General features: G+C 40.7%; 1 protein-coding gene across 2 annotated transcripts in view; it reads right to left on the bottom strand.

Annotated features, from left to right (window-relative positions):
* Positions 1-789: 789 nt before the first annotated feature.
* Positions 790-16813, bottom strand: part of LOC108025896 (netrin-A) — a 53153-nt gene continuing 37129 nt past the window's right edge. The window contains exons 3-7 of one of the 2 annotated variants that reach the window (XM_017096578.3): positions 8169-8318; positions 7593-7745; positions 2407-2472; positions 1979-2345; positions 790-1417 (exon numbers count right to left, since the gene is read on the bottom strand). In XM_017096578.3, coding sequence (XP_016952067.1) covers positions 1276-1417; positions 1979-2345; positions 2407-2472; positions 7593-7745; positions 8169-8318 — 878 coding nt within the window. In that variant the 3' untranslated portion in view covers positions 790-1275. Of the gene's footprint in view, positions 1418-1978; positions 2346-2406; positions 2473-7588; positions 7746-8168; positions 8319-16813 lie in introns of both variants that reach the window. The other variant, XM_017096579.2, reaches the window with a different exon arrangement.

Raw genomic sequence — 16813 nt, forward strand, 5'->3', positions numbered from 1 at the left:
AGGATGACAGGATCTTAAAAAGTTCCATAGAAGTGAGGATCCTTAAATGTCCCCACGAAACCTCTCCGGGGAACACCATCTTATTCTAAAAATGATATGTACTTGCTTACATGTACTATTTTCGAACCTTTTTGTTAAGCTGATCCAAGAGTCCTGCATTTGTTTATTGGCTTCAAACAATTCTACTTCTTGAATCCATGGGTAGTTCCCGTTCTTGAAAACTCCATATATGTCCATGTGATTTTAAATATAATCCACTTCTGACTTATCCGCGCTGACTTCGATGAAAAGGCAGCCATGAACTACGTCCCGGGCACTCCTTGCAGTCCATCACATCTTGCACATCCTCTTGTTTTCCCAAGTTATTTTCATTTATAATTTAAGCAACCAAAAATGTAAATAAACAAAACACAAAACACATGTTTGGTTATCGATAAGCACAGCCGATAGTTTTGCGGGTGGCAGCGCCCTAAGCGGCGATGATTAAGGTTGCCACATGGCTAACTGCCCGCTAAGCGTTACGGATTTAAAATTACATTTGAAATGTAAGCAAATATAAATAAACAATTGCAAAACGAAATTAGATGTATGTATTCTTAAAATGTATAAATTTTTGACTAAAAAGTGTAAAAGAATGAGAGCGGAGAGCCTCTCTTTAATAAGAATCAAATTATTAGCGGAGACACAGAACCTATGGCAACAATGGCTTACAAGTGGCAACGCCAACTGGCAAAGTCTGGCAGCCCTCCCGATTACCCGCCAAAAATTTAAAATTATAAAAACATTCGCTTGCTCTGTACAATATTTATTAATTACGATTTTTGCGAGTCATGCATGCATCAAGGTGTTTCTTACAAATAAATTATTGCTTACTGGCGCTCGCTTCGCTTCCTCGAGACTGCCCTAGTACGTAAAATGTTCACAAATGCTTAAACTGGGCTGACAGGAATCCTAATTTAGCGAATAATACAAGTCGTATATATAGATTACATAGATTACATTAGATAGATACTTTCGTGTGTTTGATTGCTGTTCATCAACAACCGATTGCTTTGTAACAATTGAAGTTAATTAAATAAATAAAGTACCACTAGTTTGATTTTAAACTGCTACAAAATCGGTTAAAATGACATTTGATTACAAAAAAAACAAAAAAAAACTGTTTAAGCGACAATGACACGATTTGATTGTTTTCCTCCAGTTCGGCTCATTCCTTAGGACCTAGAATCTTGGGACTACACACAGGGAGTGGGACTGCCATCATCTGCAGGCGGATTACGCACAGGTGCGCGCCCTCCGCTGAAAGCGCTTCATGCGCCGATACCAGTCCTCCTTCCACTCGATCACGATGGAGTGCGGCCCAATGCCCAGGTAACCGGGCGGCGCCTCCGAGTCCCGACCCAAGATCAGATAGGATCTGCAAGGGAAGAGGTGTACGATTAGGAAATTGTATAGTACGTATGAGGAATCATCTCTCAATAAAACAATCTAAATGGGAATACATGTTTTTCTCTATATAGCTTTAGTTCTTGAAAAGTATGCTTTACTTCTATTACTACAAGACAGACCAATCTTAAAGACAAAAAGGATTCTAAAATTTTTTGGAAAATGAAATATTTATATTTATTCTTCTTAATCAATTTGCTTTCCTTTTTTGATGAAACACACATAATCCAACATTTTTCCAACCCTCGAAACCTGCCAAACCTCTTTCCGGAATAGCCATCAGAGCCTTCTTTAATTTTTTATAATTATTAGAATTTTTTATTGACAATTTCTAGCAGTTTGCTTGATTATAATATAAGTCAGGTAACTATATCCTATGGTGATCATAAATTTCTTGGATAGATTCCACTTATATCAAGCACTTCTGTTCATCTTAGAATCTTTGGCTATCACATATTTCTTGTATAGATTCCACCTACATATTTAGCACTTCTGCTCATCCTAGAACCTTTATTCTACCCACAGGGCTCACCTGTTTACTCTGATTTTGGGGCAGCGGCACTCCAGGTCCTTAGTCGGTATGATCCAGGTCATAGGACCGCGTTTTAGGGTTGTACTCGGCATTCCGTAGACGTTCCCCGCGCCGCTGCTTTCGCCTGGCCTGCTGCGCTTGAAGACGGCCTGGATCTGCAGATCGAAGCGCTCCACCTCGCTGTCGCTGGGACTGGAGCTTGGGTTGGGGTAGTGGAACTCGTACTCCGTCGTAATCGGCGACCGCGGCGACCCCGGCTGATCTTGGTCCATTTCGTAGTCCGCCACGTCGGGATCCATTGCGCGTCGCTGAGACTCCCTGCTGGCCTCGCTGCTCGTATCGCGACCAATTACTTTGGCCATTATTGCTAGGGGGAGAGGGAAATGTCTCAGCAGGGATATTGACATACTTTGATTCTCCAAACTTACCGTAGTCTCTTTTGCAGAACTTGTTTAGGTTTAGCCTTTTGGTGCTGACTCTGCATTTGCCGCATTCTGAAAGGTAAATAAAGAGGGTTACCTATTAGCAAATGGGTTAAATAGCTGGCTGTTCGCCCTGTGAGGTCCTCGTTCCCTTTAAGAGGAAGTTTCCCACACAGAGCGAGCAATCACTTTCACATTTCACAGATGACATGAAGCTGAGCCAGTGGATGGGAGGGATATTGCGTTAGGGGTTAACTGGGGATGGGATTTGAATGGGGCTCGCCCCGTGCCTGCGACACTGGCCCTTTTCGATTTGTCCTTCGGCTGGGGCATTCCACTTTGGTGTTTACAATTTAATTGCAAAATTTATGTCTTTATGGCCAATGCCAATTAGCAGAAACAGAATCTGAAACAGAAACAGTGGCAGCAACAACAGCACTGATGCTCGATCAATTTTACATTAAGACTGCCCCGCCGTGCACTGGAAGAAATCGTATGGGTCTTAGCCTATGCCTTAAAATTCCACTGGGAACTGCGACTGAAGAATTCGCGTTTTACATTTTTATTGATTTTTTAAGCTAATTGATGATTATTCACCTAACTTGAGACTTAAATTCTATTATTTTCAAATTGTTATCGTATTTCTCGCTCTGGTAAATGCGACTCAAGAATTCGCGTTTTAAATGTATATGGATTTTTCGTGTTTTTTTATGTTTATTTACTTAAATTGATACTTATATACAAGATATTCGAATGGTTATCGTATTTCTCTCTCTTGTAACTTCGTCTGAAGAATTCGCGTTTTAAATTTTTATTGATTTTTAGTTCTAAATTTTAGTATTTTTAAATTATCGCATTTCTCTCTTGTAAATTCAACTGAAGAATTCGCTTTTTTAATTTTTGATTGATTTTGATGTGTATCAAGTCTTAAATTCAAGCATTTTTGAATGTTATCGTATTTCTCTTTCTCTCAAACTTTTTCTGAAGAATTCGCGTTTTTAATTTTAACAGATTTTTGTGTTATTTTTTGGCCTATCGCTTTTCTCCCTCTGCATTTCGACTTCGTGCCTTGGGCCGCCTTTCGAGGCGACTAAAATTAGCCAAGAAGTATATATTTTGTTTTTCCTCTGGCTGGGCATTGCGATTTGCATTGTTGTTCTTGCCGCCGCCGATCGCAATGTCAAAGCAAACGTGACACAATTGAGGCCCACTCTCGATCTTTTCGAGGCATAAACATTTTGTACTAAGCGATTCGAGCGATTCATAAACCGATTGAACTGATGGAAGGTCGAAGGGTAGAAGAGACCCAAAGATCGAAAGTGAAAATGGCACTTTCCCGGGGCTATTTATGGAGCTCGCTCCCATCTGATTAAGGTGCATTTCCCCGATGCACTTAGCTAGCAAACGATATTTATCGCCGTCATTTAAAGATCATTAGCCACGCCCCGAATACGAACGAAAATATCCGAAAATAAAGCTGGGAGATTCGAGAATTCTGACTCATTATGCGGGAATCCCACTATTGGCCATGCTGTACGCAATAAAGTGGGCCAGCCACTCATAGAGTTAGTGGGGAAAAATTGGAGATAAAAATCGGAAGATGAGGAAAATGCCACAAGACTAACCAGGCATTTCGTACTACTTAATAGAAAATCCCTGTTTTGGACTGAAAATCGGTGGCTAAACCTTTGGCAAACAGTCCGCCCAACTTTAATACCCATTTGTGCAAATTTCGAGCAAACATAAATCTTCCGAAAATTCGCCAGTCATCAAATTAACATAACATTAAAATTGACCCACGACCCCTGGAAAAGCACACACACAGTTGGCTGCTTTTGCGCTGCGGGGGCAACTAACTTTAAATTAACTCAAACTTGGACAGAATTTTAAATTAATTTAATAAGATTATCAAATTATAAATTCATAATTAACATTCATGTTCGTGCTGAGTGGCGGGCGGCGGGCGGTGGGCGGTGGGTGGTGAGGAGTCGTGTTTTGGGGGCGGCGCCCGCCACGCCCCTCGTGCTGGGCCAATGAATGGCAAAGGACGAACTTTTCACGCCCAAAGAGCCCGTGTCTGTGTGTCCATTTGCCTAGCTCAGCTCTTGGTTACAGGAAATGAAAAACTTTCCACCGGCAACTTTTCCAACTTGCGCTTTTCTTTGCCGTTGACAAATAAATTTAGGAGGGGCGTCCGCCTCTTTAAGCGCACTCCCCACCTCGGAGCTCGGCCCTCCGCCAGGTCGATTTGCATTTTCGCCGGGGCTGGCGTGGGGCTGGGGTCCTTCGGCAACGCCGGAGGCAACTTGATATGCAACAATTGCAGCCAGGAATTGATCCTGGCCGTCTGTCTGGCAGCTATTCATATCTGGCTGCAGTTTTAATGGATTCGCAGAACTTGCTCTTCTGCCGGCGAAGGAGGTAATAAAATATGCTTTACCTACAAGGCGTACTCGGAAAATATTCGAAATTCAATAGAGTTAATAAAGGGAAGTCACCCGAGTGGAAAGCCAATATTTTGAATTGCCTCCCCTTTAACGCGGTTTCTTCGAGGAAAATATTCTTAAACTTTGGAATACAATTTTTTTAACGAGCCATACCATACATTGTTTTTTATTTTGAAGTATTTTTTAAATAAAATTTCATTGAATTCTGGTATTTTGGTAATAAATTAAAATTTAAAGATGAAAATGTATTTCCAAAACCTATTTAGTAAATTAAAAAAAATATTTGCAATGCTATCTCTTTTTAAATTATTATGTAGTTTTATTAAGAAAAGAACGCTAGTAATCATTAAGCTATTTAATTTACAGAAACAAATATTTTTAAATTCCACAAATTTTCATTTTAGAATATAATTTTAAAAATGTGTACTATTTTTAAAATACTTGTCACCCCTTTTGCAGCTTTACTACACAAAAATCACTGTACATAAGTTAAAGCCGTCCAAACCCCATGCAAAACTGTCAAATAAAATCCGCAACTTCTTCAGATCCACGGCTTTCCGTCTCCTTTTCACTCGGTCACTTGGCAGTGACAATGGGACTCTATGATGATTAACTCGGCGCTTATATTTCCTGTGGCTGCTTAGCTCGCTCAGTCAATTTGTCATTGCTCTTGCCACTCGCAGCTGCACAAGCGGCTCATCCTCGTCCTCATCCCAGCCCGCCGTCCTTGGAACTAGTATCCCAGTGTCCCAGCATCCTTGGGTCCTGCGAAGCGGCCACCTTTGGGCCATCCCGCAGTGACTTCGCCTAATGCCTTGGGCAAATAGTTGGGAGCAATTAGCGGCGGAGCCAGCAGTACTACTTATACGTATATCTACTGTGCGCACTGGACACAGTGCGCCTGGGAAGTAGGCGACTGCTCTTCTCGTCGCCGCTGCAGCTTATTCATGGGAAATTAAATAAAAAACTTTTTTAATACATTTGCTTGGCCAAGTTCGGCCTGCTCTCTGTCATCCTACACTTTCTGGTCCTCGTATTCCCTGAGTTTCCTTGGCTTTTATCTTTTTGTGATGTTTCTTTGGGGTCCTTGTTGTTGTTGTTGCCACTGTTGCTGCTGCTTTAATACCCTGTAGTTGTATACACTAGGGGGATGATGGAATTTTAAAGGGAAAGCTGGATTGCCTATGAAAACTATACTCAAAAATGCAGTATCACCCTATGAAAACTATACTAAAAAATGCAGTATCATCCATTTTAAAACAGCGGATTATATATTATATTCCAAAGGACTAGAAAAAATTTTTTTTTTTTATTTTAATGGGTTTGATAATTTTATATTAGAATTAGTAAATAGTATTAGAAGTACAGCTATAATTTATCTGTTTAATTTATAGGCATTGTTAAAAAAGAAGAGGAACCAGTTGACAAAAACATTTTAGAGGGGGTATTGAACTCACAACCTAACCTAATTTACATAGGTCCCAGCTTCTCCTACCAATAATTTTTTTTATTTATATTTTATAAGCTATTGTTTGTGTTAGGAAAAATGGAATTGGGCAAAAACATCTTAGCAGAGGGTTTGAACTTAATCCAGACTACATTTTTCCATAATCTATAATTTTTTTTTATATTTTTAATGCTTTAAAATCTCATAATAAAAGTAGTGAGTATGGGTTATCTTAAATTCGTTACCCTGTACAAAGATCTCTCAGGTTGTTTTTTCTTTCTTGAAATTCTATTGCAAAGTGTGTTTTGCTGCGAGAGGGAGAGGGACTGAGCGTGCGAGCGAGAGGGGGCTCGAAGTGGGCTTAGTATGATTTATGCTGCGTGGCGCATTTTGTATGCTTGTTGCACTTGGCCCGGCCCACCCCCTTGGCTGCTCTCCGGGGCCCCACTGTACTTCCCTCGCCACTGTAACTAAAAGTTGCGTGCAAACATTTGCGTTGTCTGTTAAGTGCCGTTGTCCCCGTCCTTGTCTTCAAAACCATCGCCGCCCCAAGCCCTGCGCCTTGTTTTTCCGCTTCCACTTTTCCTGACCGACAGCCGACTGCACTTTAGCGGATTTGTGTTTTCTCACCCATTTGAAAGGATTACAAAGGCGAGCCAAGCGCCACGGCAAAGCAAGCGCCTCCTTGGCCGCGGGCCTTGAACAGTGGGCACTCGCTAATGGAGAAATTACGGGTATAAGTTTCTAGCTATAATCAAAATGATTCCAAAGCTGTAAATTTTCTTTAGATACAATTTTTAGCCAGAACCATATTTAACTTACAGATCTCTAGAAAGGTATATATCATCTATCATTAGCAAGACTTTTTTAAATATAAAAGATTTTATATAACCCCTATATCACTCATAAGTAATAGGGCATTTTTATTAAATTACTATTATCTCCTCCTTCTCCTTAACCAACCTATTTTATAGGGCTTACTAAAAATAAAAACAAAGGTCCTTGAAATATGTCTTAATTTGTGGTTCTATACGATTTTTTTTTAAATGTTCTAGGGCTTAGCTATTGTTGTTTTAAATATACTCTTTTATATCCACTTTCTGGACCTCTTCTAGGTTCCCTTTATCAAGACTTCACTGTAACCAGCGACAAACAATACCAGCAGTTAGCAAAGGCACTTGCCTCAAGAAGGGGTTATGGCAGGACGGGGAGTGTGGATACGGACTGGGATCCGGATAGTCGGTTAGCACACAAAACACAACAGATAGATATGGATATGAGAGGAGGCACTTACTTACCCCTGCCGCCCTCGGTGCGATAGTACTGGGTCTGGGCGGCCGTTCCGGAGGCGCCGCTGCGATCGCCGCCCGCTCCTGGCGAGGATTCGGCCTCATCCGGCTCGGGAGCGGTGTTCTGGGTGTCCAGCATGTTGATCATTCGCGGCGGTTGCTCTACAGTTGGGAAAGAGTTGTGTTACTAGGGGCTTAAATCTCTAAAGCTAACACATTTATATTATATTTGCACTTATTTCATTAATTTTTTTAAAAACACGTTAGACTTCTATTCAAAAATCGTTTAAAAAATCGTATACATGAAGGAACATTGTTAATATATCTCTATTCTAATCATATTATGTCTGTAAAATTATCATTCCTATAAAATGTCAAAGTTTAAGGACATTAAAATAAGAAAATAAGTTTATTTCTTGTAGTTAGTTTTAGTATGATGGTATTTTAAAAATATTTAAATAATTTATCTATGGGTCTTTGAAATTCTCTTTAAAAAAATCGCCTGCTATTTTGAAGATCGTTCAAAATCCAGGATATCCTTGGGAGAGGGGGATCTATAACTAGCTACAATCTAGCACTACTTACTTATGCAGGGCGCGATGTGGGAGCGGCTCTGCTGGTAGCCCCGGGCGCAGCGGTTGCAGGTCAGTCCGGTGACCCCGTCCTTGCAGGGACATTGACCGCTGGTGCTGTTGCAGATCTTGCCAGATGAGCCGATCGGGTGGCACTCGCAGGCTGGAAGGAGGAGCAGAGATACGGGGAAGCATTAGCTCGGCCAGATCCAGATCAGAAATATCGGGTGGATGAAAAGCAGGGCGCAGATGCCGATGAGTTTCTCTCGGGGCGTGCTGAGAGCCTAATGGACACGGTCCGGCACTTCAAAGACAAAATGGCAATCGCAAATCGCCGCCGGAATCGCAATCGCAATCGGCATTGCACTGCCAATCCGGTCCACTTGAGTTTTACTTAAAGTCTTTCAAGTTCTGATTGCGATTCTGATTTCAGCAGCATCCCGCGATTTTCGACCCCCAGGCGACGGCCGCCGTCCTTGCGCAAGCAGATTCGTTTATGAGCCGTGGAAATGTACATTAACAGATACGATTACGGTCCGAGTATTCCGTGGGCAAACGGGTGTGTGTGCCCACGGGTAGACTCCGGCAAAGTGAGTGCACGCCACCAGTTAACGGCCGTCCGTGTCCGCTTGTCCGTGGCTTGTCCGTTTCTTGTCCGTCCGCACACGGTTAATTGCAAATGAGAGTGCAAATGGGCCCGCCCAGCATTATTTTCCGCCCTCCTCCCGGCCTTTTGCTTTATATAATCAGTGTGCCCTGGAACAATGCCAGTTTTCCGCATTTCCATATTAAAAAAAAATTAAATTATTGCGAGGTGGAAGTTGCATGCATCATTTGAGCGCAAACATACGTTAATTATAAGGACTCATGGTTTTGAACAAGATGGTTACCTTATAATAAACTATAACTCCCACAGTGGGTATTATCTTAATAACTCTATTTACTCACTGTGGAACTAAGAACTACCATTTAGTAAAAATCGTAATCCCAATTATTTTTGAGGAGAAGTGAACTGCCCCAGCTTAAGATATTTTTAAAGCGTCCCATCTGTTTGAAGAGGAAAGACAGAGCAGGCTAATTCTTCGTTATCCCCTATTTCACGACTTTTGTCCTTATTTTCCGGGGATTATTTGCGTCATATGTGTTGGCCTGAGACTATTGTGAGGCCAAACACAGTTGTTTCCTCAGCTGGGCCTGCTCCCTGTGGGTTGTTTAGTTAATAAGCCGCTTTTGGCCACATTTAATGGGTCTTTGCGACGGCTCTTGGCCAAAAGCTGTTGCATATTTAAAGATTTAACTTGTGCCTGCTACTGGGAGTGGGGTGTAAGGGTTGTGTTTGGCGTAGGCAAAGGTGAACGTCAAGTTCTGAATAGCTTTAACCCATTAGTGACTTTCATAAGACGCTTGTCAAGCTGCACAGAGAAAAATCTCATTCACTTTCTTGAAATGTGATGTTTATTTTACCAGAAATGACAAGTTTCTTACTCAAAAGTTGGCATAGTCTTGGAAAATTTCTCTTCCTATATAGATGGTAGTGGGTTAACTAGGCCTTTCCGTCCTGCTCCCACTCTCCGCACCTCTCGCTTCCACTTCCACACCCCACATATGTAGGTACAGATACCGTGTTCGTTTCGTGCGTTCGTGCAACATTTGGTAATTTAATCCGATTTACAATAAATTAAATGCGATTTATATGCACACAGTGACACATCCGGATGATAACAACAACAATAACGACAACGGACAATAATAACTTGCAACAACAGCAACATGAGCAACAATTCCGTGCGTCCATTGTTGTAGCCTGCAGGGCGTTTCGAAGTCCCCAAATGGCACAGTGGGCAGAAAGGGGTTACGACCAACATTTACAAAAATTTCCCAAGCACAATTTATTTTACAATATAAGTAGTAACATTCAAATGTTTTGCAATATTTGGAAAATAAATTTGTACTTTGGATCCCAAAAAAAAATCTCCATAAAATGTAAATTTTTTTAAGAGTTCTGTTCTTTATAAAATCTAAAATAATTGTAAGTATTGTAAAATACTTTCAAGAGATCTGTATTTCAACCCAACAATCAAATACATCTTTATAAAACCGAATAAGACTTTTAAATATTTTCAAATATTTTAAAGAGTTTTGAGCGGCAAATAAAAATCTTGATAAATCGTAAAGGACTTATGATTATTTTTAAATATTTTTGGAAGCTTTGTTTTTAAGTTCCCAAAGCAGGTATCTCAAAATCTCTGCAGAAAAGCGCACATTTTTCAAGCATCCCAGGCCCAGTGTGCGACATACGGTGGGTTTGGGGCCAACAATATGACAACAATATGCGAGTTGTGTGCGCTGCGCTATCTGCGAGGAGCAGAGTGTGGGCCATTTGGCTGGGATATGGTCTGAGGACCTGGGGACAGGGGACACTGGATACGGGATACGGGATATGGCGTACGGGCCACGGGGATGTGGGACCTGGGACTCTGGGCTTTTGGATATTGTTAAAACAAGCAAGCCGGGGAAAAAAGCGAAGCCGGGAACGCGGATGGCGGAGCGCAAAGCGAGCGAGTTCATTACACATCCACAGCCCAAATCCATATCAGTGCACGGCATTGGCATTGGCATTCATATCCACACATACGCGTACGAATATCCCCGTATCCGGATCCCATCTGCATCTGCATCCCGGGTGCATTCCATATGCTCCGCCCGGATTTTCCCCCTCGAATCCGTTTTTCCCTGCCTTGCAGTTTTTCACATAGTCGCCTGGTCCATTGGCCGAGCTAAAGATTATGAATTTTCATTATGGCCAACCATTCGAGTGGCTTCATTTTCGCCCGCTCCTCGGCGGCGGATTTCCCCAGAGCCATTTGCATTTCTATTTAATTATTGAGTGCACAGATCTGAAGTCGAGGCAGCCCTTTCACGACGGGTCTCCTTTGAATTCAACTCCAAGTGCGACCCATTTTTGGACAAAGAGCTTGGCACAGTCACTCCTTGGGGCTTATCCCCAGATCGATTCGGGTCAGGGACTCCCGAAATAAATGAGCTCCTAATGAGCGGGCTGCGCAAGTGAATCACTCGAGCAGCTGACTGAAAGAGTGGGCATTTGATAACCCACTGGCGCATCTGCCAGGGATTCCAGTGAAAGTGAATCAGTGAGTTTTGTTACCCACTTTTAAAGCCATTCCTCACTGTTTTTAGCCCGGGAAACATTTGTTGCCCCACTGCGGATGCATATGTTCGCTCCCTTCTGAGCGGCATTAAGCCAGAAACATTTATTAATCGAATTATTATTGATTCACACGTCCCGGGCATATTTGCTCCGCGGTGGAAAAGGTGATTTAAGGCCATTACCCACTCATTAGATCGTTGATTTAACACGATTTTCTCGCCGCGCAGCGATTCAAAGTTACCTCATCGAACGACCTATTAAACAGTTGAGTACACAGAAATAAATATTCATGTTGATGTGCGTATGGGCCGAATATATAGAGTGTACCCACATATATATCCACCCATGTTTATTCACATTTGCAGGTATGTTTTATGGCATCTGCCAGGCAGGGATATTTTTAAATCAATCATTCGCAGTATGGCCGGTATTTGTAGAGGCAAAAAACAGCGAGTGTGTTGTTTCCCCTTGACCTCCGACCTTTTTCCCATTTAATTTGGACAATTTTCCGGCTATGAATATTTTTCGAGTTTGATGTTTTACTTGTTGTGCCATGTGGTGGGAAAAAATGAGCTTAAACCCCAATGCCGTTTTTCATATATTTTTAAGTACTTTTCTCCCTTGAATTCGATTTCCAGGTACTGGCCTTAAAGGCCCCCAGCACCCGGAATTATTTTTCTTGGCTCCCGCCCCCCTTTTGGGGCCAAACAAAAATTAATTAAGCAAACCACCCACTCACTCAATCCCAAGATCCCAAAGAGTGGGGTACTAACACACGAAAACAAGGCACTGGGCCTAGTGTAAACATCATAAAGCAAATCAAGCGCAATTTGTTATTGTTTATTTCAACTTTGCGCAAGCAAACCCCCCTCGAAAAGGCCCAAGAAACACCACTGACCACTGGGGGAAAGTGCGTTACATAAATTCACCGCAGAAGTCTCTTCCTCCAGCCATCAATTGCCGTAAAGTATTACCCGAAAATTTTCTAGTCCAACAGCGACGAAACGGGGAAAACCAAAAACGAAGAACGAGGCGGGAAAATGAAAAGGAAAATTGTTGGGCATAAAGAGCACAGCTGCCACTAGTCAGGGGCTATTGTTGATGCTGCTATTTGTTATTATTAGCAAAAACAAAAGCCCACAGAATCGTGCAAGTTTCCAAAGAAAACCAAACAGACTCCCTCTGCAGTGAGGAATTATGAAGAAGATTTCGCAGACAAAGTCTGCGCGCCAGCGGATGATTTGCAGTGAGAGATTACACCTGACCAAGTGGCGGGGATCTGCGGATCCACTCGGTAACACTAACCAGAAGAGGCGGGTGTACATATATCTGCGGGTAACGAGGGTACTTGTGCCGGTGCATTCGGGGAAGAGCCACTGGAGCAAGTACTTGGTACCTGGAAAAATGAACCATTTGATTCGGATCTGTCCGAGATGGTATTCCGATGAAAGTTTTGATTTTATTACCTGTACCCATTTTTATAAACTATTTTTTTAAAAAAGAAGGGGTATATTAAGAACTTTGGTTTGAATAGCGATTCTCAAAATGTAAACTCATGAATTCCCATAATGTTAACAGGGAATTAGGCTTAAGTTACGTTAAAAATTAGAAATAGGTACAGTTTTTAGCTCAATACATTAGGTACACTTGTAAAACAAAGCGTGGGAATTTTCCAAGAATTCATATTCGATTATTCATAACGGAAACTGAAAATAAAGCTTAAGACGACTGCCTTAAAAGTTTCGACTAATTTTATAATTACTGATAAAGTTATCAAAAGGGTACAATTTTACGAACACTTAATTAGGTACACAAATAAACAAAACGTAGTAAATCCCAAGATTTCAAATTCACTTGAATATTTTTTACTTTGTTTTCCAGCGTTATTAATTATTATTATCAATATTAACGTTATACATTTAATTGTTTAAATATTTTTAAACTTTTATTTAAAAAATCCTTCGTTCCTTATCTTTTTTCTTATACTTTGTACCTTGATTTAAGTAAAGAAATGTGAATATTTAGTATGAAATTATGAATTCATGAGGCAGTTATTTACTGTTACTATTTCAATTTTGTTTTTAACTGTGTACATAGGTACTGGATTGTATATGAGTACCTTTATGTAAGGTTTTTAATTATTTTGATATCCTTCTCACTGCTACTTTACCCCTTCTGTGTGGCTTATTCGAACACCATGCGTACCCCCAAGTTCTCCAGCAGGACTCCCCTCAGGTGGGGATTACACATTCAATTAAAGGCACACACTCGCAAGTGCCGCCAATGAGTCACTCGAATGATCTACCAATTGCTCATGAATTCAAATGAGCCATTCGATTTAACCAGAAGCCCCGAAACCAGTCCACGGAGGCGATTCACCTTTGCCATCGCACTTCACACTTGAGCTTCAGCCGGCGGGCGGAACTTTTCCTGGGTCTTATTAATAAATCAAAGGCTTCGCGCGACACTCCAGGAAAAGTTCACCCCACCCCCCACCCATTTTCCCGGCTCGGGGGGTGGGTGAAAAAAAGTTTATCGCGGTTGCAACTGGCGAAAAGTTCGCTCAACTTTCATTCGGCGTTCAAATGAGCAAATGCGAAGGGAAGGCCAAAGCCTCCGCTCGTCTTGCTACAATTTTCTGTTGCATGTACAAGTTTTCCGGCTGCAGGTGGAGGGGAAAACCCAGGGCTGGGAAAATCGTCTCGGACGGACAGACGGGTGGGGGAAAAAACTTTTCGCGCTTTTCAAATTGTGCGTTAAAGATTGAGGCGCCTGGGGAAATAGGCAAAACAGATCTGAATGGGCCTATTGAAAATCAAATGGCGCGCCGTAAAGTAGGCAATGCCGCGCCGAATTGTTGCCAAACTCTCCTGGCTGAAGTGCACCGTTTCGGAAAATGATTTTCCAACTGGGAAAATCGGGTGGCGGGCGGGTTGGCAGCGCCAATTTGACGCTCGAACAATTTGCACAGCTTTAAATGTCAGCTCGCATGCAAAATGTCATAATTCAAATCGGGCGGTTTCCCTCGCCCTTGGGCGGCGTGTCCGAAGTGTCCGTGGAGGGGCACACGGGGTCCTGGTGGGTTAAGCGGTGGTGTAAGCACATACATGCACTGGAGAAAATGAAGGCTTAGAACAATCAGCGCCAACAACGAAGGTCTGCTGGGTACGTTTTAGTAGAACTTATTAGAAAGTTTTGCTTTAATATATTTAATAACTTTAAAAAATATAACAATTAAACAAAATATTTATATGATTGTTAATATATTATAGTTCAAATTTTAAAATTTGTGTAATAAAAATATATATTTTTAGATAAATTGTTAGAAAAACCAAAACAACAAACATAAAAGATTTATATTTTTAAGAAATGGATTGATATTTGAGATTTCTATAATATTTTTGTTATAACAAAAAAAAATATATAATTAAAGAGAATGATAGCTGCATAAATGTTAAAAAACGGAAGAAATGAATTTTACAATTTCTATAATTTTTTTGTTCTAATTAATCATATATATATAAATAGAAAAATTGATAGTTGCATAAGTCCTAAAAAAAATTACATTTTTAAAAACTGATTTTAGAAATTTCTTTAATTTTTTATAGCGCCTACAAGTAGTAGAAATAAAATACCTGCATTAGAGTAAGTAAATCAATCAAATCAGCTGGTATCGTACACTTTTTAAAACAATACTTAGAAAGTGATTAATTTAAGTACCCATAAACTGAGCATAAAAATAACTCAATCCATCACAGAATTCATAGAGCTACCTCCTTGCCCAAGATAATCAATCAAATCTTTCCAAATTGACTACGTTTTTGAGAATTCCAAGGGCATAACCGATTCGTTGTGGCACGCCCTTGCCCGTTTCCCCATAAAACTCATATTTTCCTATCAATTTTTCCCGCCTCCGTTTTTTGTTTAGCTTTGTGGAAAATGTTTGGAAAACGTCTGTGTTCTGGGCACGAAGTTTTATAGCTTTGGCAGCAGAAAATTTGTCACGGGCCATAGTTTTGGTCGGACTTGCACCCACCACCCACCGCCGCCCACTGACTGTGTAATAGATTTTTCCGGCTTAGTTTTCGAAGCCACCTTGGCATGTCGTATGATAAATGCATTTCGCGCTGGCATTCCGAAATTTCAATTAAGTTGCCGAGCGACCCTCGCCGGGCGACCTTTAACCTCTGGGCGATTCGCCACAGTTGCAATGGCGCGTTTTATGAAATTCTAATGAAGTTTGACTGATTTCGGATTACCAATTCCCGACTCCTGTTCCTCCCCCACAGATGCGGCGTCCTTGCCTCATTTCCATTTTCCTACCCACCCTCCCCCTGTGTCGCATTTTCATGAACTTTGGGCAATAAAGAAACTTTTCCCCGGCTACGTGTGTGTGGCATTATTTTAATTGCCGCTCCTGCTGTTTTCCATCCATGTTATTGCTGTAACATTTCGCACGTGACTTTCTGATTTTATGGCTTTTTATTTCACGTATTTAGTTACGGATAATGTTAATTGTATTCCAGGGCACGCCCACCGCCCACCGCCCACCGCCGCCCCCAGAACTCGTGGAGTTCCCCCACATTCCCATCGACACATGCGGTGCCGCAGAGTCTTTTGTCATCGCGGACACGCCCATGAGTTCCGGGCAGTCGAAAGCAATCGCCAGGCAGTCAGTTGTGCCCCTAATTACTGGGCGATGATGAGCGCTGATGGCAGATACGACCCTGGCAAGGGCGGCCTCGGATGCGGGCACTGGAGCGTTGGTCACTTGGAGCTCACCACCGACACTTAAGGGTTTTGTTAAGTTATTATCAATAAAAGCAAAATCGAAGAAGGGTACTATTTGGCATGTTTCGAGGATTGGAAAATTGTATTTTTTTGGGAAAGGATTTCTTTAAAGGGATGAAGTTGATTTAAAAGAATTTATACAGACTTTTCATTTTACAAATAAATTTACCTTACTTTTTATCCCATTTTTAAAAAAGGTTCTTAAAGATATTAACATAAATAATGCTATATGACTTCTAAATAAATATAAAAAAATACTACTTTATATAGAAGAACTCATGCAGAGTACAAAAATATTATATTGAAACACCAAGCCGTTAAATAAACGGGTTTTAAATATATAAATGTAAAATAAAATAAATGTATGATTTTTAAAATATATTTTGTGACCTTTATTATTTATAAAATATAATGATTTTTAGTAAACTCGTGTAAATTCCTAAATAGATTCCAATTCTATATGACTTCTAAATAAAAACGAAAAAAATACTAACTACTTTATATAGAAGAACTCATGCAGAGTACAAAAATAATATATTGAAACAGCAATCCGTTAAATAAATAGGTTTTAAATATATAAATGTAAAGTAAAAAAAAGAAAAATATGATTTTTAATGTATAAAATATATTTTAAAAAATATAAAATATATGCAAATATATTTTGTGATATATAAAACATAATGATTCCTAGTGCACTC

The sequence above is a fragment of the Drosophila biarmipes genome, chromosome X (assembly GCF_025231255.1).
Source record: "Drosophila biarmipes strain raj3 chromosome X, RU_DBia_V1.1, whole genome shotgun sequence".
Classification (NCBI taxonomy): Eukaryota; Metazoa; Arthropoda; class Insecta; order Diptera; family Drosophilidae; genus Drosophila; species Drosophila biarmipes.